The sequence below is a fragment of the Sarcophilus harrisii genome, chromosome 1 (genome assembly GCF_902635505.1).
Source record: "Sarcophilus harrisii chromosome 1, mSarHar1.11, whole genome shotgun sequence".
Classification (NCBI taxonomy): Eukaryota; Metazoa; Chordata; class Mammalia; order Dasyuromorphia; family Dasyuridae; genus Sarcophilus; species Sarcophilus harrisii.
In genome coordinates, this window is record NC_045426.1 from 277,618,584 (window position 1) to 277,637,861 (window position 19,278).

Genomic DNA, 19,278 nt, shown 5'->3' on the forward strand with positions numbered 1-19,278 from the left:
ATATTCATTCTCTTTATATTTATTCTGTATATACATATTATGCATATACTTGTGTTTATGTATGTATATTATTTATCTCTCCCTTTCAAATGTAAGTCCCTTAAAAATAGAGATTATTTAATACTTGGTATTTTTATCCTTAGAACCTAGCAAAGTGCCTAAGGAGGACAAAGTAGATGATAAGTAAACGTGTTAATTGAATGATGGATTGAGTTCAAGAGATCAAAGAAGAATTGGAAGGGTGGAACAAACTTCTCTTTCCCTCTCACCAAAGTTTATCTGGGACTAGAGTTGTAGCATCAAATCAATGGGGACTAGGAGGATCTTTTTCTTTATATCCAACAAAATTCTAAATGCATGTTTAAGGACTTTACAAACCTACCTTTACAGTTTCATCAGAACTCCTCCACCTACCTAACAGACAGGCCAATGAAACTGGCTTCTCTGTTCTCCACATTACGCATTCTTACCATCTCCATACTCTTTGTACTCTTTGACACCATTTATATTTTGGCTAATTCCTCCAATATTAAAAAACAAAAGAGTCTCCCCCTTTTTAAATGAAATTATTCCTGGTTTTCTCCTTATCATTTCTCTACATGATACTTCTGATTTTTTTTTAAGACAAACTTTTATGTGAGCTTTTATGTTGAGTCCCTTAACAAAATTTACTTAAATTCCAAGGTTGTGCCTACTTTATAGGAAAATAAGTTATGACCATTTACTTTAGTATTCAAAGACCCCAAATAAAGAGTATAGACTTAGAATTATTGAAATACAGGAAGGATCGGATTTTCTTCTGCAAAACTCCTATCTCCAAGAAAATGAGGAATTCCCTCTGTGGATAAGTTCTAGGGAAACAAGACAAACAAAAAAGCTAATTGTCCAGGGACATGTAGTCAGAGATAGGATTTAAAAGCAGGTCTTTCTGAAGCCAAATCTATTAGGCATGATTCCACAATGTCTCTAAGCTCCAAAGTATTATTATTATTATTATTAGTAGTAGTAGTAGTAGTAGTAGTAGTAAATACATATGCAGTAATATTTACAAATTAATTTGAGATCCTCAGTTCCAAGATTTTCTCCTTAAGGATAGAGACTGTACCTTATTTACTGATTATCTAGCTATATGACCTGTGGTAGGCAACTAGTACTATTTGCTGACTGAATGAATGAATGAATGGCTTATTTTCCAGCTATTTCAAAAGAAGACAATCTTACCTGGTATATTTGCTTTTCTGCAATATCTCTGGGGTTCCTCTTCCATTTCAAACAGGTTTCATTAAATATTGAAACATTCAAGGATCCATCATCATCTGCAACAGTGAAAAGAGAATATTTTTGACAACCATCATTTTTGCACAAATTGTCAAGGTTAAAACCATGAACACGTTGAGGCAGTGGGACAAGAACTGGCCACAAAAGTCCTGCCTCCTTTGACAGGGAAGTTCCCTAAAACAAACCGCCATCTGTCTCCCTTCCATAGTGTATCCTCTCAGCTTTGACACATAACTCTCTCAAATGTATAATGTTGGAGCAGACTGTGTGTCTTTCTCTGCTTCCAGTGAACTGGCATTTCTGATAACTTGAACTTGACCTGGCATGGCCTCTGGTTTGCTTTCTCATGTATGAAAAAGTGGAAAACTGCCTCATTTTCTCAGAAGAGTTCTATTCTTGGGCTCTGATGACTACCCTTAATCATCATAACTTATTGGTCTCATTTTCTCCCATAGTCTAGGACTCTCCACTTATTTAGTTAAATTCTGGATAGAATGGCATATAGGAGGAGGAAAAAATTTATCTGCATTATGACCAAGATGAAAACAAGTGACCAATAGTCAAAAGTGTATTTATTTACAAGAACTCTTAGAATGGGATAGTTTCAATTCTGTGGAATGATAGAAATTATGACAGATAGTTGAGTGAAGTAGAACACTGAATCTGGAGTCAAGAAGAGCTGAGTTTGAATCCTGCCTGACCCTTCAATTAATTATTCAATAAACATTTATTAAACACCCATTGTGTCACCAGAGCACTGTGCTAAATGCTGGGAATAGAAAAAGAGGCAAATGCCCTGCCCTGAAGAATCTTGCACTCTAATGGGGGAGACAATATGCAAATAAATATATACAAACAACATTAAAGCTACAAACAAAATTAAATAGGAAATAATTAGTCTAAGGAAGGCACTGGAATTAAGAAGGTTGGGGGAAGACTTCCTGTAGCAGGTGGGATTTTAGTTGGAATTTAAAGGAAGCCAGGGAGGTCCTAGAAGGGAGAATGTTCCAGACATGTCAGACAGCTAGGAGCCAAGTGATTCCATTTCTTGTGTAGCATAGCCAGGAGGCCACTGTTACTGGATCAAAGAGCACATGTCAGAGGATAAGGTAAGAGAAGACTGAAAAAATGGGAGGAGACTAGATTATAAAGGGTTTGGAATGCCAAACAGAAGATTTTGTATTTGATCCTAGAGGCAATAGGAAGCTATTCGAGTTTATTGAGCTACATGATCAGACCTGCACTTTAGGAAAATCACTTTAGTAGCTGAATGGAGGATGGATTAGAGTAAGGAAAGACTTGAAGCAGGCAGACCCACCAGCAGGCTATTGCAATAAGGGGCTGAGGACCTACATTGGAATGATGACAGTTTCAGAAGAGAGAATGAGGTGGACGTTGCAAAGGTGAAATCGAGGCTTTTAGCAGGTCTTAGCAACAGCTTGGATATAGAGGGGGTCCCTTCCATAATAAGGAGTCTGGAGCCTGAGGGATTGGAACATGGCCTTGCTTTTTATACTAGTAGGAAAGGTGGAAGAAAGAGAGGACTGGGGAGGGAATGAGTTCTTCCTAAATTTATTACCTTAGGCAAGTCACTTAACTTGCCTCAATTTCCTAATCTATAAAACATAAAGGTAATAAAAATTATAATACCTTCCTTTCAGGATTGTTGCAAAGGTCAATTGAGAATGTACATTAGGTGATTCACAAACTTTAAGATGCAATATCAAATGTGAATTATTATTATTATTATTAAAGGGACAATGGAGAAAGGTTCTTTTCCCAGGCAGAGCATGACTCAGTAACAATTCAGCTATGCACTATGGAAGTAAATTAAGATGAAGACAGACCTGGATTCAGACACAGCATGGAAAAAGTTATTTTATGCCTCCTACTAATCTTGTATTCCCTTTGAATGCTCCATTTTATTTTCTTTGAGTAGGCAGAACATGGTGCCCCAGCAATGAATCAGAGCAAGGCTGCTATTAAAAAAAAATGCTCTGCAGAGCCCAGCAGTCACAGAGCTAATGCTAATACTGAAGCAAATTTTATAACAAAAGAACATCATATATTCTTCCCCAGGGAGAAAACACTTAAATATCAGCCACAGACAAAAACAATATATTACCCAACATCCTGTGCGTTTATAAAAAATTAAGATAGGATTTTGATGTCTCCATTCTATTCCTTCCATTTATTCTGAGAGAGAGAGAGAATGACAACAATAAGTCATTCTAGATGCAGACTTGTCTACAGAATTTTAAATATCACTAACATGTGGTGCAAGACATTTGCTTAGCTGAAAAGCAATCATCACAAAGAAAAGTAAAAGAATAATTTTTAAAAAATAAATAACAAATCACAGAAAGCCCAAGTTTTCACCTATGTCCTTACAACTTTAACATTTTAAACAGGAGTTTTAAAAATGATAAATAAAATATCAAGAGGGGTAGCTAGGTGGTGCAGCGGATAGAGCATCAGTTCTGAAGTCAAGAGGAACTGAGTTCAAATATGATCTCAGACTCTTAACACTTTCTAGCTGTGTGACCCTGGGCAAGTCACTTAACCCCAACTGCCTCAGGGGGAAAGAAATTAATAAAATCTATACTCAAGAATCACCCTTATCTATCCCATCATAACTCATTTATTTCAGACATATGGTCTTTTTAACTTCAAAATTTGGACAATGACCAAAATGGCCTAAGCAAAATTAAAATCCATCTTAACCAAGAAAAAACACTTTACTTTTCCATCTATCTACTTACTCAATGCCCTCACTAACATTTTTTATGCTTTTATTCTTTCTCCCACTTCTCTCTAAAGAATTTTATTATCTCTTTTATTTTTCATGCTGACTAACTACATTTCTTTTCTGGTTAGTTCATTTATCACATTTTTCCCTTTTCAAGAGTTGTACTCTTCTGATTGTCCCCACCTACAACCTTAATCCTTTATAACATTTCCACTTTTTTTTCCCTTCCTGTTTCATAATCCTATACGATTATCAGTCTCTAGAACTACAACCTCTCCAAATTAATGGCTACAAATATTGTTATCACTGACCTTCCTGAAATATATTTGTGAATCTCTTCTCTCTTCTCATAGTCTGCACTAAACTGTCAGAGGAACAAGACAACCAAAAATCTAATATCTCCAAACTAACTTCCAGACATTATAAACCTATAATCTAACAAAGGAAAAAAATAAAGGTATCATGGTATTTTGGTAGATTTTGAGAACAAATCCCTTTCCCCTCCTATCCCCCCCCCCTTCTTAATGACAATTCAATTTCTACAACTTACAGAAGACTAGGGGAAGTACAGAGAGAAGCTCTCTCTATATTAAAATAATTCTAGCAGTATTATTCATAATAGGAGAAACCTGGAAATAATCCAATTTCCAATGATTGGGAAATGGCTGAACAAATTAGGGTATAAGATACTAATGAAATGTCATTATACCAAAAGAAATTACAAATTTGATTGTAAGGAAGGTGAATAATGGAAGTTCCCATGGAGAATTGAAGAACTCTCCAAACACTCTGATAAAATTATACAACATAGGCTATTGTTAGCTTTGAAGAAATTGAATAAGTTTACTTAAAAGTTATTCTGGTCTCCTCACTATGGAAAGGACCCTTTTTCTTCCCGATATCTCCATATGAGTGATGAGATTACAGGGTGAGGACAATTATTTTAAATACAATTTATAGTATACAATACTTAGCTAACTGAAGAGTATCTCTTCTCATTGTCTATAAATGAAAGCTGACACAACTCTATGAAGCTTTGATATTGTGCACTCTCTCCAGCTATTCTCTTATGTGTTCTTCCAAAGTAAAGCAAAAAAAATACAAGTCATCCCTCAATTAATAAATGATCAAAGGATATGGACAATTTTCAGATAAAGGAATTAAAGTAATTTATAATCATATAAAAATGCTCTGAATCATTATTGATTAAAAAATTGCAAACTAAAACAACTCTGAGCTACCACTTCACACCTATCAGAATGACTAGTTGACAAAAAGACAATAATAAATGTTGGAGAGAATGCTGAAAAATTGGGAGATGCCCTGTTGGTGGAGTTATGAACTTATCCAAACATTCTGGAGAACAATTTGGAATTGTGCCTAAAGAGCTATAAATTGTGCATATTCTTTGATTTAGCAGTGCCATTCTGGAATGTATACCAAAGAAGGAAAAGGACACATGTGCAAAAATGTTTGAAGCAGCTCTTTTTGTAGAGTCGAGGAACTGAAAATTAAGTGAATGCTCATCAGTTGGGGAATGACTGAATAACTTATGGCATTTGAATGTAATGGAATACTATTTTTCTATAAGAAATGAAAAGTAAGCTGATTGCCAGAAAAGCTTGACAAGACCTACATGAACTGAGACTAAGTGAAGTGAGCAGAATCAGGAGAACATTGTGTATAATAACATCAAGAGTGTGTGATGATCAATCATGATAACTCTTCTCAGCAATTTAATTCTCTAAGGAATTCCAATAAATTTTGGATGGAAAATACCATCTACATCCAGAGAGAAAACTATGGAAACTGAATGGGGATCAAAACATACTATTTTTACCTCTTCATTTGTTTGTTTGTTTTTTCTTTCTCATATTTTTTCCTTTTTGGTCTGATTTTTCTTTCACAATATGACTAATATGGAAATACATCATTTTAGATGTATAGATGTTTAGATGTATAATCTCTATCAGACTGCTGGCTGTCTTTGGGAGTGGGAAAGTAAGGGAGAGAGGGAAAAAATGTGAAACTCAAAAATCTTACAAAAATGAATGTTCAAAACTATCTTTATATTTAATTGGGAAAATAAAACATTATTGAGGGGAGAAAAAACAAAGTGAAGCAAAAAAGCAAAAGAACCCAAACAAACAAATTTTACTCCATCAGAATCGGCACTGGTGACTTATAGCAGAACATAGTAATAGGAGACATGTGCTTGCATGAAGCTAAAGAGAAAAGTTCAAAGACACTTCTAAACTTCAATCTCCAGCGTAGGGGTGAGGTATGAAGATGGGAATGAATTCCTTAGGCATTTTTATCTCAGAATCTAGCCTTTGAGGAGGGAGAGGAGATTGCCTGGAAAGCACCAACTTTGATAGTTGTGTGATGAATAACACCAAGTTCCAAAGTTCCTTAGTTTAAGAATTTGAGCACTGGACCCAAATTATTTACTGGAGAGAGAAAATTTCTTAATGCATCCTCCTTCTAGAATAAGGAATAAGACAACATGCATGTTTCCTATATTACATCCTACTTGGAGAACAAAGCCAGCAAGTTACTTTGTGCAGTTCTAGTGACAAAGGAATCTGCTTGTTCATTAAGCTTCAAAGCATGTTTAACTTCAGTGGGAGTCTAACTACAGAGGGATACTAGCAGTTCTGCCAGCAAAAATAACAAAAGGTTACCCTAATAGCAACTCTAAGTTCAGTTTCCTTTTGAAGAAGAGGAGTTGATGAGCTATATAAATATTTTATGCTTCCATATTTATTCAACCTTGAGGTTTTATGTATTTCTTTTAGCATGAAATAAAGACTGTCCCATGGCCCATCATTACATTGTATATTGAGTATCTATGCAGGTACCCACCATTGAAACACCCTAGATTTGACTATATTTAGGTTCATTTTGAAGACTTTCCTGGAATGATCCAGGTAGAGGCAGCAGACCAAAAGGAAAGAATCTGGCCATTGTGGGTCAAGCTCCCAGGATGAAGATCAGTCCATATGAGCCTAAATATAAGTTTCCTTTCTCTAGTCCTCAGTTTCCTCATCTGTAAAATAAGGAAATTGGACCAGATGGCTCTTCAGGCTTTTCAATCTCTAAGTTTAGGATTCTAAAGTATTACCCTGGGAGTAGTCCTAAGGAATTGGGATGGTTTCTTGTAGTAAAATTCATAAGGCCCTACCAGTGCAGTTCCCCACCATGATTATGAGTTGATAACAATTTATCAGCTGGAATTAAATTTTGCAAAGCAAAGCTATTTGTAATGACATTAATAGTTGAAACAAAACATCCCTCCAAAACACTGTGACAGAATCTCTCCCTAAAACATTCGAACATGGAAAAAGTGCTTGGAGAGTATGGGTGGCAAAGAAATAACCAGATTTTGCTTATTCCAAGTCCTTCCTCTCCTTTGTGTTCTACTTACTAAGTCTCCCTTAAGTCTGGTGTAGAATTTCTATTGGACTCATCAGAGAACCTTGAATCTGTTTTTTTCATCCTATCCAGTCTGTTCCTACCTCCCAATACAGACACTGCTGCCAGAAACTGCTGTCTCAAGGACACTGCTAAGAAGTAAATAAAAAAAACTACAAACACACCAATCCTCCAAATTTCACAAGGTTTTCCACTAATCAAAAGAGAACAAGGACAAAGATTTGGCTGAGCTATTTTCTTTCTCCCCACCTCTCAGTGATGGTGGGAATGACTGCTACTACTAAACTGATAGATGATTAAATCCCTGGGTTCTGAATAGGTTCATTATTTTACAAATAACCCAAAGGCCAGCACCAAGTTTTCTCAACCAATTCAAACACTCTTCTTGTGTAATAGCACTCCAGGTTAACCAATAACTTTCAAAAATACCTAAAGGGACCAAGGGCTTTTTCTATAATTAATCTGTAGATTATGAGTAATTGATTCAATAGATATTATGAGTAATTGATTATCACATGATAAATTTATCAGGACACAGACACTTTCAATTCCTTTAAGGGGAGTAGAGACGATTTGATGGAGTCCATTCAAATTCCCCTATTTCCTACATGTACAAGTATACATGTACCCCGCCCCCCGCACACATACACATACACTTGAATTTAAATGTTTATTAATGATTCCAGCTCTAAATCAGTGATAATCTGAAAGGAAAAGAAGGAAGGTAGGGAGGAGGAAGGCTTTTGTTGTTTAATTATTTTTTTAGTTGTGTCTGACTCTTTGTGACCCCATTTGGGGTTTTCCTGGCAAAGATTCTGGAGCTTCTACACCTCATTTTATAGGAAAGAAAACTAAGGCAAAAGGAGTTAAGTGACTTGCCCAGGGTCATCCAATTAATAAGTCTCTGAGGCCAAATTTGAACTCAGAAAGATGAGTCTTCCTGACCATAGATCTGGCACGCTATCCATTCTGCCACCTAGTTGCCCAGTGCCACCTGCTTAGAAGACTTTAATTCAAAGACTAGATTCTTCTACCTGGCTTTTGAAGACAAGTATGGTCTGGTTTTTGTGCTGCTATAGAATTCTTGTTGTAGTTTGTCCTGTGTTTTTGAAGAGGATCAGTGATATCACAGGGTACCTGAACTAGATCTAAATGAGGCAGAATTGAACAAAATTGTTAGCCTTTCTCACTTTTCCAGAGTCATTGAAATCCAGTGACAAGACAAAAGTCAGGACAACTGTTGATGGTCTGGGATGTAATGGATAACTGGTATCTTTTGAAGTCAGACCAAGCTCTAAGTACTTTAAAGTCTAAGATTCCTGCTTCAGCCATCTTCATGACCACTAGAGCTCAGGACTTGGCACATAGCAAATGTACAATAAATCTTTGTTTAATTGAATTAAATATAATACAAAGATATATCTACCCTCAAAAAAAAAGATAACTTGACATCAATATATGAGATGCTCATCATGAGAATGAGCAATCAACAATATATGACAAATGAGGAATTTCAAAGGAGATCCAAAATTAATGATGTCACCAGGAATATACAAGTATTAAAATGAGTATAGAATAATATGACAGCTGAGATCCTCCACTTGTATCCTGATGATGTCAGGAGATATATAGAAATGGCGTCCAGTAAGATGGCAGATTCTCTATTTATAGAAGCACATAGCCAACAATCACCTGGAAGGGCAGGCAAAAATCCACTGCAATTAGTTTCATTGGAAGGATTGTATAAATTGATGAGATTATATATATTCATCTGAGTATCCAACTATCAATAAAGTAGTATATAATACAATCAGTTTGGGCTTAATTTTCTATTTGGTATAAAGGGTAAGTTTCACATGGGACTGGGAAGAATATATAATATTTTTTGTTGTTGTTGTTTTGTGATGGGTTTTTTTTGTTTGTTTGTTTGTTTGTTTTGCTGAGGCAAATGGGGTTAAGTGATTTGCCCAGGGTCACACAGCTAAGAAATATTAAGTGTCTGAGACCAGATTTGAACTCAGGTCCTCCTGATTTCAGGGCTGGTGAGAATATATAGTTCTAATAGAAAACATAAGGGGAAATATGTATTTGGCCCTTTTACTTGTCAGTTTAGAATGTGGCTCTAATTTGTGGGCTAAAGGCAACAATCTTACTATGCCTAAGGAAAAGAAATTATCTTTTTACAAAGAAATGTAAAAGAAATGAAGTTTCTGTGAGCAAAAAAAAAAGACAGGTCCTATTTTCAAGCAGCTCACAGTCTAATGAAGGCGAAAACATGCAAACAATTATATACAAACTAGATATATACAGGATAAATTGGAAAAAATTAGCAGAGGGGAAGTGTCAAATTTAAAAGGAATTGGGAAAGAGATTCTACAAAAGAATTTTAAGCTGGGACTTGAAAGAAATCAGAGAAACCGAGAAGCAGAAATGAGAAGAGAGAACTTAAATGGTTTACTGGTATAGGTGAGATCCTATCCCCCTGAAATCAAAATTATAAAAGGCTTCTGTTGCATCTTTAGTGAGCTCCCAAAAGTCTATGGGTTGAATAAGATTTACCCATTTCATCTGGATCTCACCTTCATTCTCATTTTTCATCTGCTCACCTACATTCCTGGGGAGTCTCCTACTTCTCGATGTATTCTGAAACTCGGTCATCTAACCCACTCCTGACACTCTAGGAACTTCCCTACATTATCTCTACTTTCACAGAAAGGAGTAGGCTATGATTTAAAGATCATACATGAACATAACTTCGCTACCACCTACCAGCTGTTTGAATCCTGACAGTTACAGGCACAGAGAGCCTAGGAAAGGTAATCCTAATGGTCACAGTGTAGTTGGTACCCTGATCCAGATGTAGGCAGACCTCAGGCTCCTGACTGCTTGTGGTGAAGTTCAACAAGTCCTCATGGACAAATTCTGTCCGATCTCGTTGCTGCCCTTGAATGTGTATCTGTAATGGAAGAAAAGTTAAGTTTTCAGTCAGCTAGATGAAAAAAGATCACAGAAACTCTATTTTTCTTGAACTGTAACTTCTGTACTCTCCACCTCATCCCCCAAAACTTCATTTTACACAAAACTACTTTGCTGAAGGTGATAAGTCACAAATGAATTGGCCACCAGGTACTTAAATATCTAAAAATTGGATCCTTAGAAATCTAATAGAGCCATTTCCATATAGCTAATTCTCTTCTTCCAGACAAAAGATAGCTTATAGTAAAGACTATACAGTAAAACTGAAACACTCTACCAGCAGTTAAAAAGCAGACTATTCTAACTTCTAGCTCTCATTTAGCCATATGAAATAAATACTAATGAAAATACCAAAATGCAAGCAAATAAATCTCTTCTTTGAATATATGTCTGAAGAAAAGTAGAACAAAAATAATGTTGTTGGTCAGTTATTTTTCAGTTGCATTCTGCTCTTAATGATGCTATTTGGTTTTTTTGTTCTTGTTTTTGTTTTATTTTGTTTTGACAAAAATACTACAGTGGTGTGGCATTTCCCTCTGCAGCTCATTTTATAGACGAGGAACTGAGGCAAACAGGATTAAGTCACTTAGCCAAAGCCAAACAGCTAGTAAGGGTTTTAGGTCAGATCTGAACTTATGAAGATGAGTCTTCCTGACTCCAAACCCAGCATTCTATCCACTGTAGCTACCTAGCTGTCCAGCAAATATGCTCATTTTTAAACAGTTAAAATAACATGAACTGAGCAACAGTTTAAAAAATCAGTAACAAATACAAAAGTACAGTTTTAAAATTAAAGCTGTTGGTTTAAAAAAATATTTGTAATGGAGGCCTGACATGGTTTCTCATCCCTGAAATTGGGGAAGGCTAAGGCTATTTTATCACTTGAACTCTAGTGTTGAACTGAAATATGGCTAAAGTCACTAAAATATCTGCATTAAATCCAGCACAGATATAGTAAGTTCATCCCCCTCATCCCCTACCCTGTCAAGAGCATGGAATCAAGTTGCCAAAGGAGGAGAAAAGCAACAGGGTTTTAGAAATGCTGCAGGTCAAAGCTTCTGGGCTGATTTATATTGGGATCAGGCTGCTGTACTTCCAGCCTAACACAGACCAGGCGGGAAACCCAGTCTCAAAATAAATAAATGACTCAATCAATAGATAAATGAATGAATAAACATTTTAATATTTAAATAATATTTAACTTTAATAATATTAAAATAAAAATTTCTATATAAACTGGTACATGAATTTCCTATACTAATGATTCACTTTTAACAGGAGCCCTTTCCTCTTCATCATTTCACAGGATCATAGATTTAAAGCAAAAATCATCATCAAACATATATAAATACATGTACAAGGTGAGGGTAGGAGGGAGGAGCATTCAGTTGAGTAAATCAATCAAATAACTTCCATGGTCGCTAAAGTAACTGACAAACTGCTGAGCTTTGATGCATTTATCAGGTAAATACACCTCTCTATTGGACCAACAACTCATAAGTGTTAGACTAAATGTGGGAAAAAATGTCTTGATGCAGAGATGTCCTTGAAAGCCTTGTCCCATTCCCTTTTATTGTATATCTACTTGTTATTCAGTAATTTTTCCAGTCATCCAGTCTTCATGACCCAACTTGGAGTTTTTTTTTGGCAAAGATACTGGAGTAGTTTTGCCATTTTCTTCTCTGGCTCATTTTAGAGATAAGGAAACTCAGATAAACAGGGTTAAATACTTTACCCGGTTCACACAGTTAATATATGTCTCAAATTTGATTTGAATTCAGATCTTCCTGACTCCAAGCCCTGTGCTATATCCACTGCACCACCTCCTTGCCTATGGATTTGCTTATCTTTGTGCATGTTTCTCTCCATGGAACTTTGTGAGGGAAGCAACAATTTTGGTTTTGCATCAACAGTACCTAATACATAGGAGGCATTTAACACATGCTTGCTAAATTGATAGAAATAGGAACTGGACTTGTTAATTCATTAATACCCAGGTAAGAAAACTCATCAATAACTTCTCTGAAAAACTTTTAGTCCTAGAGAATTATCTAGAACATTTAGGAATTAAAGTGACAAGACAATCAGTCTCTAGGATTAGACTAAAATGAATTGAAATGGTGCTAGGATTGGACAGCAAGTGAATTAGGAAACTCCCAAAAGAACAAGATTCTAATAAATATGGTCCTAATCATTGTTACACTTAATTAAGCCTGTAATTAAATTTTGACTCCAATATGCCCTCTTTTCTACAAGGAAGAAAAACCAATTGTTTCCCTTACCAGATATGCCATCTTCAAGTCTTCTCTTCCTGGAGACACTCGCCATTTTACACAGGTATCATTAAAGACAAACACATTAGTAATCGATGTCTTTTTTTCTGGATTAAAAAAAAAGCACAATTATCAATGTAGCTTGAAAAATCCTAATATGGGGCAGCTATATAACCCTGAAGCAAGAGGACCTGAGTTCAGATCTGGCCTCAGACACTTAACACTAACTAGTAGACCCTAGTCAATACACTTAAACCCTATTGCCTTTAATTAAAAAAAAAAAAGAAAAAGAAAAGAAAAATCCTCATAGAGATGGATGACCTAGTTTATTTGCTAATGATCATTGTTAATAATTTGATATCAACACAAACTAACCCAACAACCACTTGAATGCTCATATATAATCCATGAAAGCTGGGTAGATCACATAAATAGAGAAGAATAGTTTCCCCACCCCACCCCACTCCCTAGAGATGAGGAGTATCAGCCTGTGAGTAATCTGACAGCCCACTGGGGGCCACTGTCGTTCCAATTAGCCTGAAGCTAAAAGGGAGTTTAGATTGGGCTCCATGATGAATCAGCAATCCCAGGAAGTATCTCATCCTTTTCTCTACTCACACTAATCAAGTAAAGGGACACCATGGTATTGGAGATTAATTCCTAGGTCAGTGATAATTCTAAGAAAGGCAGAGATAGATGCACTACCATTCTCCATAAGCTCCCACAAGCTATATAGCTGAGCCTTGGAAACTCTGCTAAGGTAAACCACTAAACTCTCTACTATATTCCTCGACCCTGTAGGTTTGAGTAGTTTGTTCTAGCTCAGTGAGGAGCTCATTGATTTCTCTGGATTTTCATGTTTGTTTTTAAAGGGAGACTCATGTCAAACAACATTATACCAATATACAAACTATTCCCTGCTACCACACAAAGCTTCTCTGAAAACTAAATTGGTCTCCTATGACCTACATTAAAGCAATATTTTATAAAACATCAGTTCCCTCTCAGGGAGTTAACTTTAAATGTGATTTACAATTTCTTTAAAAATTAGTGGAAAATACTGAAAGAAGTCCTCATTCTATTAAGGAGCAATATTCCAAGTGATGCTTTCCCCCTCTACTCCCCATCATGTAAGGAGAGCACAGATCTTTAAGCCACAAGTTCTTATCCTGGGGTATGTACATTTTTAAATGTATATGTGTTTATGTACGTGTATGTGTTTACATATATATGTATACATACCCATATATATACACATATATTCCAATATAATTGATTTCTTTTATAGTCCTTTGTATTTTATTGTATGCATTTAAAAACAGGTTTTTCAGAAGGGATCGATAGGGCTTTATCAAATTGCTTAAAGTATCCACATGACACACAGACACAAAAGGTTAATAACTCCGGATCTAAAATAAGGTTAAAAAAATAAAAACCAACCACATTCCCTGATTATTTTTTATCACCTCAAGCAAATCTCTTTTCAAGACTTACACCCAAGAGGCCTATTCTGAGATAAGTCCAGTACTTTTATAAATCAACTTGGTTATATTGTACTCACTAATTGAACTCAAATCTATTCAATTATCTTAGTGTGAGAATCTACTAAACAAGGATCACTTTGAGGCCCATATTCACAGTGCCATTTAATAACTGATTATAGCACCAGTATCACTGTTTTTCTAAGATACTTCTCCATTAACTTCCCATTCCCCACTGAGACCAGGGTATTTTATCTAGAACTGCTTTTTGCTTTCCCCCACACTCTGTACATTGTATTATATTTATCAGTTTCTGTTTGCTTTCCCATCCTGGGTTTCCCCAGAGATTATAAGTTCTCTGGCATTTTTTCCTTTGTATCCTAGTACCTAGCACAATCTCTTAATAAATCAGAAGCATTAATTAAATGAGGCACAGTGGGCAGAATACAAGATTTAAAGTCAAGAAAGCCTGAATTCAAATGATGCTTTTGATACCTACCAGCTGTTTAACCCCAGGAACTGAATCCCTCTGTCTCTATTTTCCTTTTGTAAAATGAATATTCTATAATTACACCACTTACCTTACAAACTTATAAGATTCAAATTAGTCAATACATATATAACATATGTGTTATATATGTGTATACATAACATGTATATATACATGTTAGCTATTATTCTTATATTTATTGAATTGATTGTTCAATTATATCTAAGATCTCTTTCTAATTCTAATATCAAATGATTATAACAGGTGTCCAGAAGTAGCAGCTTATGTCTCTGGGGCTCTGAGTCCCTCTGATCATTCACACATAACTCCGTTGCCTCACTGACCATTCCAGAGAACAAAAACATTCCAAACCAAACCACTTCCCTTTTGATGAACCACTGAAAAGAAAAGCCCCAGAATGTTGATTTACACAGAGAGACATGAATCTTCTGCTAGAGGCCCCTCTCCTGAGTAAAGAAGCTAAAGAAATAATGAAACAAATATAAAAGATGTGCTCTTTGTCTCTCTCTGTCTGCCTTTGTCTCTTTCTGTCTCTATCTCTGTCTCTCTTTGTCTGTCTGTCTCTGTCTGTCTCTCTTTCTCTCCCTCTGTGTATGTGTCTGTCTCTCTGTCTCTGTCTCTATCTCTAACTCTCCATTCTTCCTTTGAGTTTTCCACTAATGACAGCTGCAAATGAACAAATACCACCTGTTCCCATCTGGTGCTGCAAGCTCTATGGAAGTGGGACCAGAATGTTAGAAAAGGTTAGTGTCGAGCATTTCAAAGACCCTTTTTTGGCTCAATCTCAGTCTCAGAGGGAAGAGTAAGTATTATTTTCTCAGAAATCTTTCAGTGCCAACTGCAACATGCTTGCTTTGTGACTATCGAGTACAGGCACAAGCAGAAGGGATGCTCAGAGTTCCAAATTTGGGTGATGCTAGGCCTACTGAGCAGAAAATCCTGTTGGCCCAGCTATGCATTGTTCTGCTCCTACTCTGGCTAAAAGACATTGCTTCCCCCAGAAAGACTTTGTTTTCAGTTACTGACCTGTGATTTGTATGCCCACTTCAAGCTTGTTGCTATAAAGGTCCTAGATCTGATTTTTTTTTTTTGAAACCTCCTTATTGACTGGTACTTACTCTCATTCTCTCCTGTTGGTATCATGTATGACAGATGAGGGCTCACTTTGACCATGATCCCCACCCCATACACTAATCTGAAAAAAATTTGGTAACCAAACCTCCTAGGTTTGGGATGTTACCATATAGAGAATAATATAATTGATTTTTCTAACCAAGTGTGCCAGACCTCATACATCTAAATGAAGACTTTCTTTCAAAGTAGTCCTCATGAGAAAATTATATACTTGTTCCAATGGTCAATTGGTAGCTAGATGGTGAAGTGCATAGAATCCTGGTCCTGGAGTCAGGAAAACATGAGTTCTAATTTGACCTGAGACATTTAATGCCCATGTGATTCTGACTACAGTCCTTTATTCTCTATTTGCTTCAATTTTTTCATCTGTAAGATGAGGATAATAATACCTGAGGTATTATTATCAAATGAGACCATTAAATGAGATAATTATAAAGCACTTATCACAATGTCTGAGACATAGTAAGTGCTATATAGATGTAGCTTTTTTTTTCAGTATTCAAATATGAGTTACTATCTGTAAAATGGAGATAATGATAGCACTTATCTCCAAAAGTTGGGGGGATCAAATGAGATAATATTCATAAAGCACTTATATGACCTTATATATAATATTCATAAAGCATAATTACACTTAATATTTTTAAAGCATAATATTTGGCACATAGTAAGGACTAATATAAAATTCTAATTATTTAATTCTGTTTTAGATTTATCTGGAAAGACCCATGCTTTTAATGTCAGTGGTGGAAAAAATCTCTATCTTTTTCAGGATAGACACGATTTTTGGAAATAACCTAAAATCATCCTGGAACAAGTAAAATTAGTGCTAAAATTGAGAAATCCCATTAGAGGCAGGGATATGCTGGTAAATATTTAACAACCAATTCCCCAAGCCAAAAAAATTGTACACCTGACACACTTAAATTTAATTCACATCAACATTTTCTCCATTACTTTCTTAAGTCTAGACAATCAATAAAGCAATAAATCAAGCTCTGATTTGTAACATTTGCTCATTTGCCAACACTGAGCAAATTTGGACTGGCTTGTTTGATTTTGAACCAAAAATAAATCTGAGAAAAGAATTGGAAACAAAGTAATGGGAACAGCTAAACAAATTTGATAAATCAATGTAAAGGAATATTAGTATGCTATAAGAAATTATGAATGTGATATACACAATCAAGCTTGGAATGAGCACAAAAAATAGACACATTATAACAATGTAAATTAAACACGCACACATACACAGTGGTGAATGGTACAAAATTATAAAGAAAAAGCATGACTCAGAAATAAAGATATAAGAAGTTACCCCCACTTTGTTACCCCCTTTGCAGAAGAAGAGGTCCATGAGTATATTAGCTACATTACCCATATTTTCAGACTTTTTTGAACAATAGTTCAGTTATACAAATTTTTTCATCTTTTTCTTTCTTTATTTTTAAAAATATTCTTTGTTATCTAGGATGGCAGCTTGGGGGGGGGGGGAAGAAGATATAGTGATACCAGAAGAAATTATAATGATATTTTAAAAATGGCACCAATAAAAATTTATTTAAAGAAACAGTCTGATTAACTGTAACAAAGAACAAGTAACAAAACTAATTTTCTTGAATGGCTCATAATCTGGTTCTTAATTTTTTTTTCTTTTTAAATTGTGTTTAATCATCTGGAAATTTATTAAGCAAAGATACTGGAGTGGTTTGCCATTTCCTTCTCCAGTTCATTTTACAGATGAAGAAACTGAAGCAGAAACTGAACCAAACAGTTTTTGTTTGTTTTTGCCTAAAGTCATACAGTATCTGAAGTTAGTTTTGAACTCAGGAAGATGAAGCTTGCTGATTGCCTGGTACCCTATCCAATGTACCACCTAATTGACCAATTTGACTTGTAAACCAATTCATAAAAGGCATTCAAAAAAAAAAAAGTCTGAGCAATATCAGCATCATTGGATGCTTGGAAGTAACAAATATACTACAATTTTTCTATCTAGACTAGATAGAAAAATTGTAGTATATTTGTAACAAAATCAATTTTGTTATTTTATAGTTTGACACCATAGGACAGCCTATGCCAAGTTTTCATATGCATGGAAACATACATGCAATGCATATATTTATGTAACTGTATCCATTTATATGGGAGAGAAAGAGAAAGGTTAATAAAACGCCCAGAAGCATTCTTCTTCTCCTCCACCTCCTCCTTCTGTTTCTTCTCCTTCTTCTCCTCCTCCTTCTCCTCCTCCTACTTCTTCTCCTCCTTCTCCTTCTTCTCTCTCTTTCTCTCTCTTTTTCTTTCTCTCCCTCCCCCCTTCCCTCCTTCCTTCCTCCCTCGTCCCTCTCTCTCTCTCTTCCTTCCTTCCCTCCTCCCTCCCTTTCTTCTTCCTTCCTTCCTTTCTTCCTTCTTTCCTCCCTCCCTCCCTTCCTTCTTTCCCTTCTCTTCCCTTCCCTTCCCTTTCTTTCCTTCCCTTTCCTCTTTCATTTCCTCCTTTCTTTTCCCTCTTTTCTCCCTTCCTTCCTCAACAAGGCATCTATAATTAGGGCTCAGGACAAATATTACTTCTGTTAGGGTACAAGGGAAAACTTTATGGTTACATGACTCCTGTTCTAGCAAAGATGTCATACTGAAGGGAGCTGCACAGGGTAATCATCAATCTTATAATTATTAACTAAAGTCATAAACATCAAGACCCAATTAGTCCAATTGGATAAAAGCCAGGCACAGTCTTATCAAAAGAAAATCGAGCCTCTTTGATCTGGATGTACTGTATACTGGCTCACCAAGCACGAAGTCTCCACCTGGGTTTTCCCAGACAACTGATGCTGTTACCCAATTTCCAGGTGTCTGGAGTTTCCAGTTCAAACTGGTCTTTAAACCACCACCACTATTCCCCTGACTTCCCTTCCCCCCACCAAAAAAACAAAACAAAACAAAACACTGACATGTTAGCTCTTGACTGGAGTTTGAGCCCCAGACAAGGCAAGGATCTTCATTACTGAATCAATGAAAAAGGGTCTGAGTGACATCCACTAAGTAACTAGATACATCTCAAGGTCAGTAGAGATAAATAATTCAACTTAGTCTGGCTCTAAAAAATAAAATGTAAAGAGAAAGAGAGAGATGAGTAGAATAGGGGTCAAGAAAAGGGTAAAAAGTAAAAGGAAGAAATAAAAAGAATAGAAAGAAAAAAGGGAAGAAGGAAAATGTAAACAATAAAAGCACACATGTGAATAGCTTAGAAGTTTAGAGTTTTTGAAAAATGAAATTTGAAAAATGAAGCAGTACTTAGGATAAAGAGAAGGAACAAAAGAGAAAAGAGGAAGGAAGGGATAAGGATGAGCTCAAAGAAAGAGCCATGAGAATTAATGTGACCACATGTCCAGAAACCACTCATATTCAGAGAAAATCTGCATTATACCAAGAGGAAAGGTTTTG

General features: G+C 35.8%; 1 protein-coding gene across 3 annotated transcripts in view; it reads right to left on the reverse strand.

Annotated features, from left to right (window-relative positions):
• Positions 1 to 19,278, reverse strand: part of SUSD1 (sushi domain containing 1) — a 296,420-nt gene that overhangs the window by 153,291 nt on the left and 123,851 nt on the right. For all 3 annotated transcript variants that reach the window (XM_031942900.1, XM_031942890.1, XM_031942907.1), the window contains exons 7-9: positions 12,721 to 12,818; positions 10,232 to 10,418; positions 1,222 to 1,316 (exon numbers count right to left, since the gene is read on the reverse strand). In XM_031942900.1, coding sequence (XP_031798760.1) covers positions 1,222 to 1,316; positions 10,232 to 10,418; positions 12,721 to 12,818 — 380 coding nt within the window. The remainder of the gene's footprint in view (positions 1 to 1,221; positions 1,317 to 10,231; positions 10,419 to 12,720; positions 12,819 to 19,278) is intronic.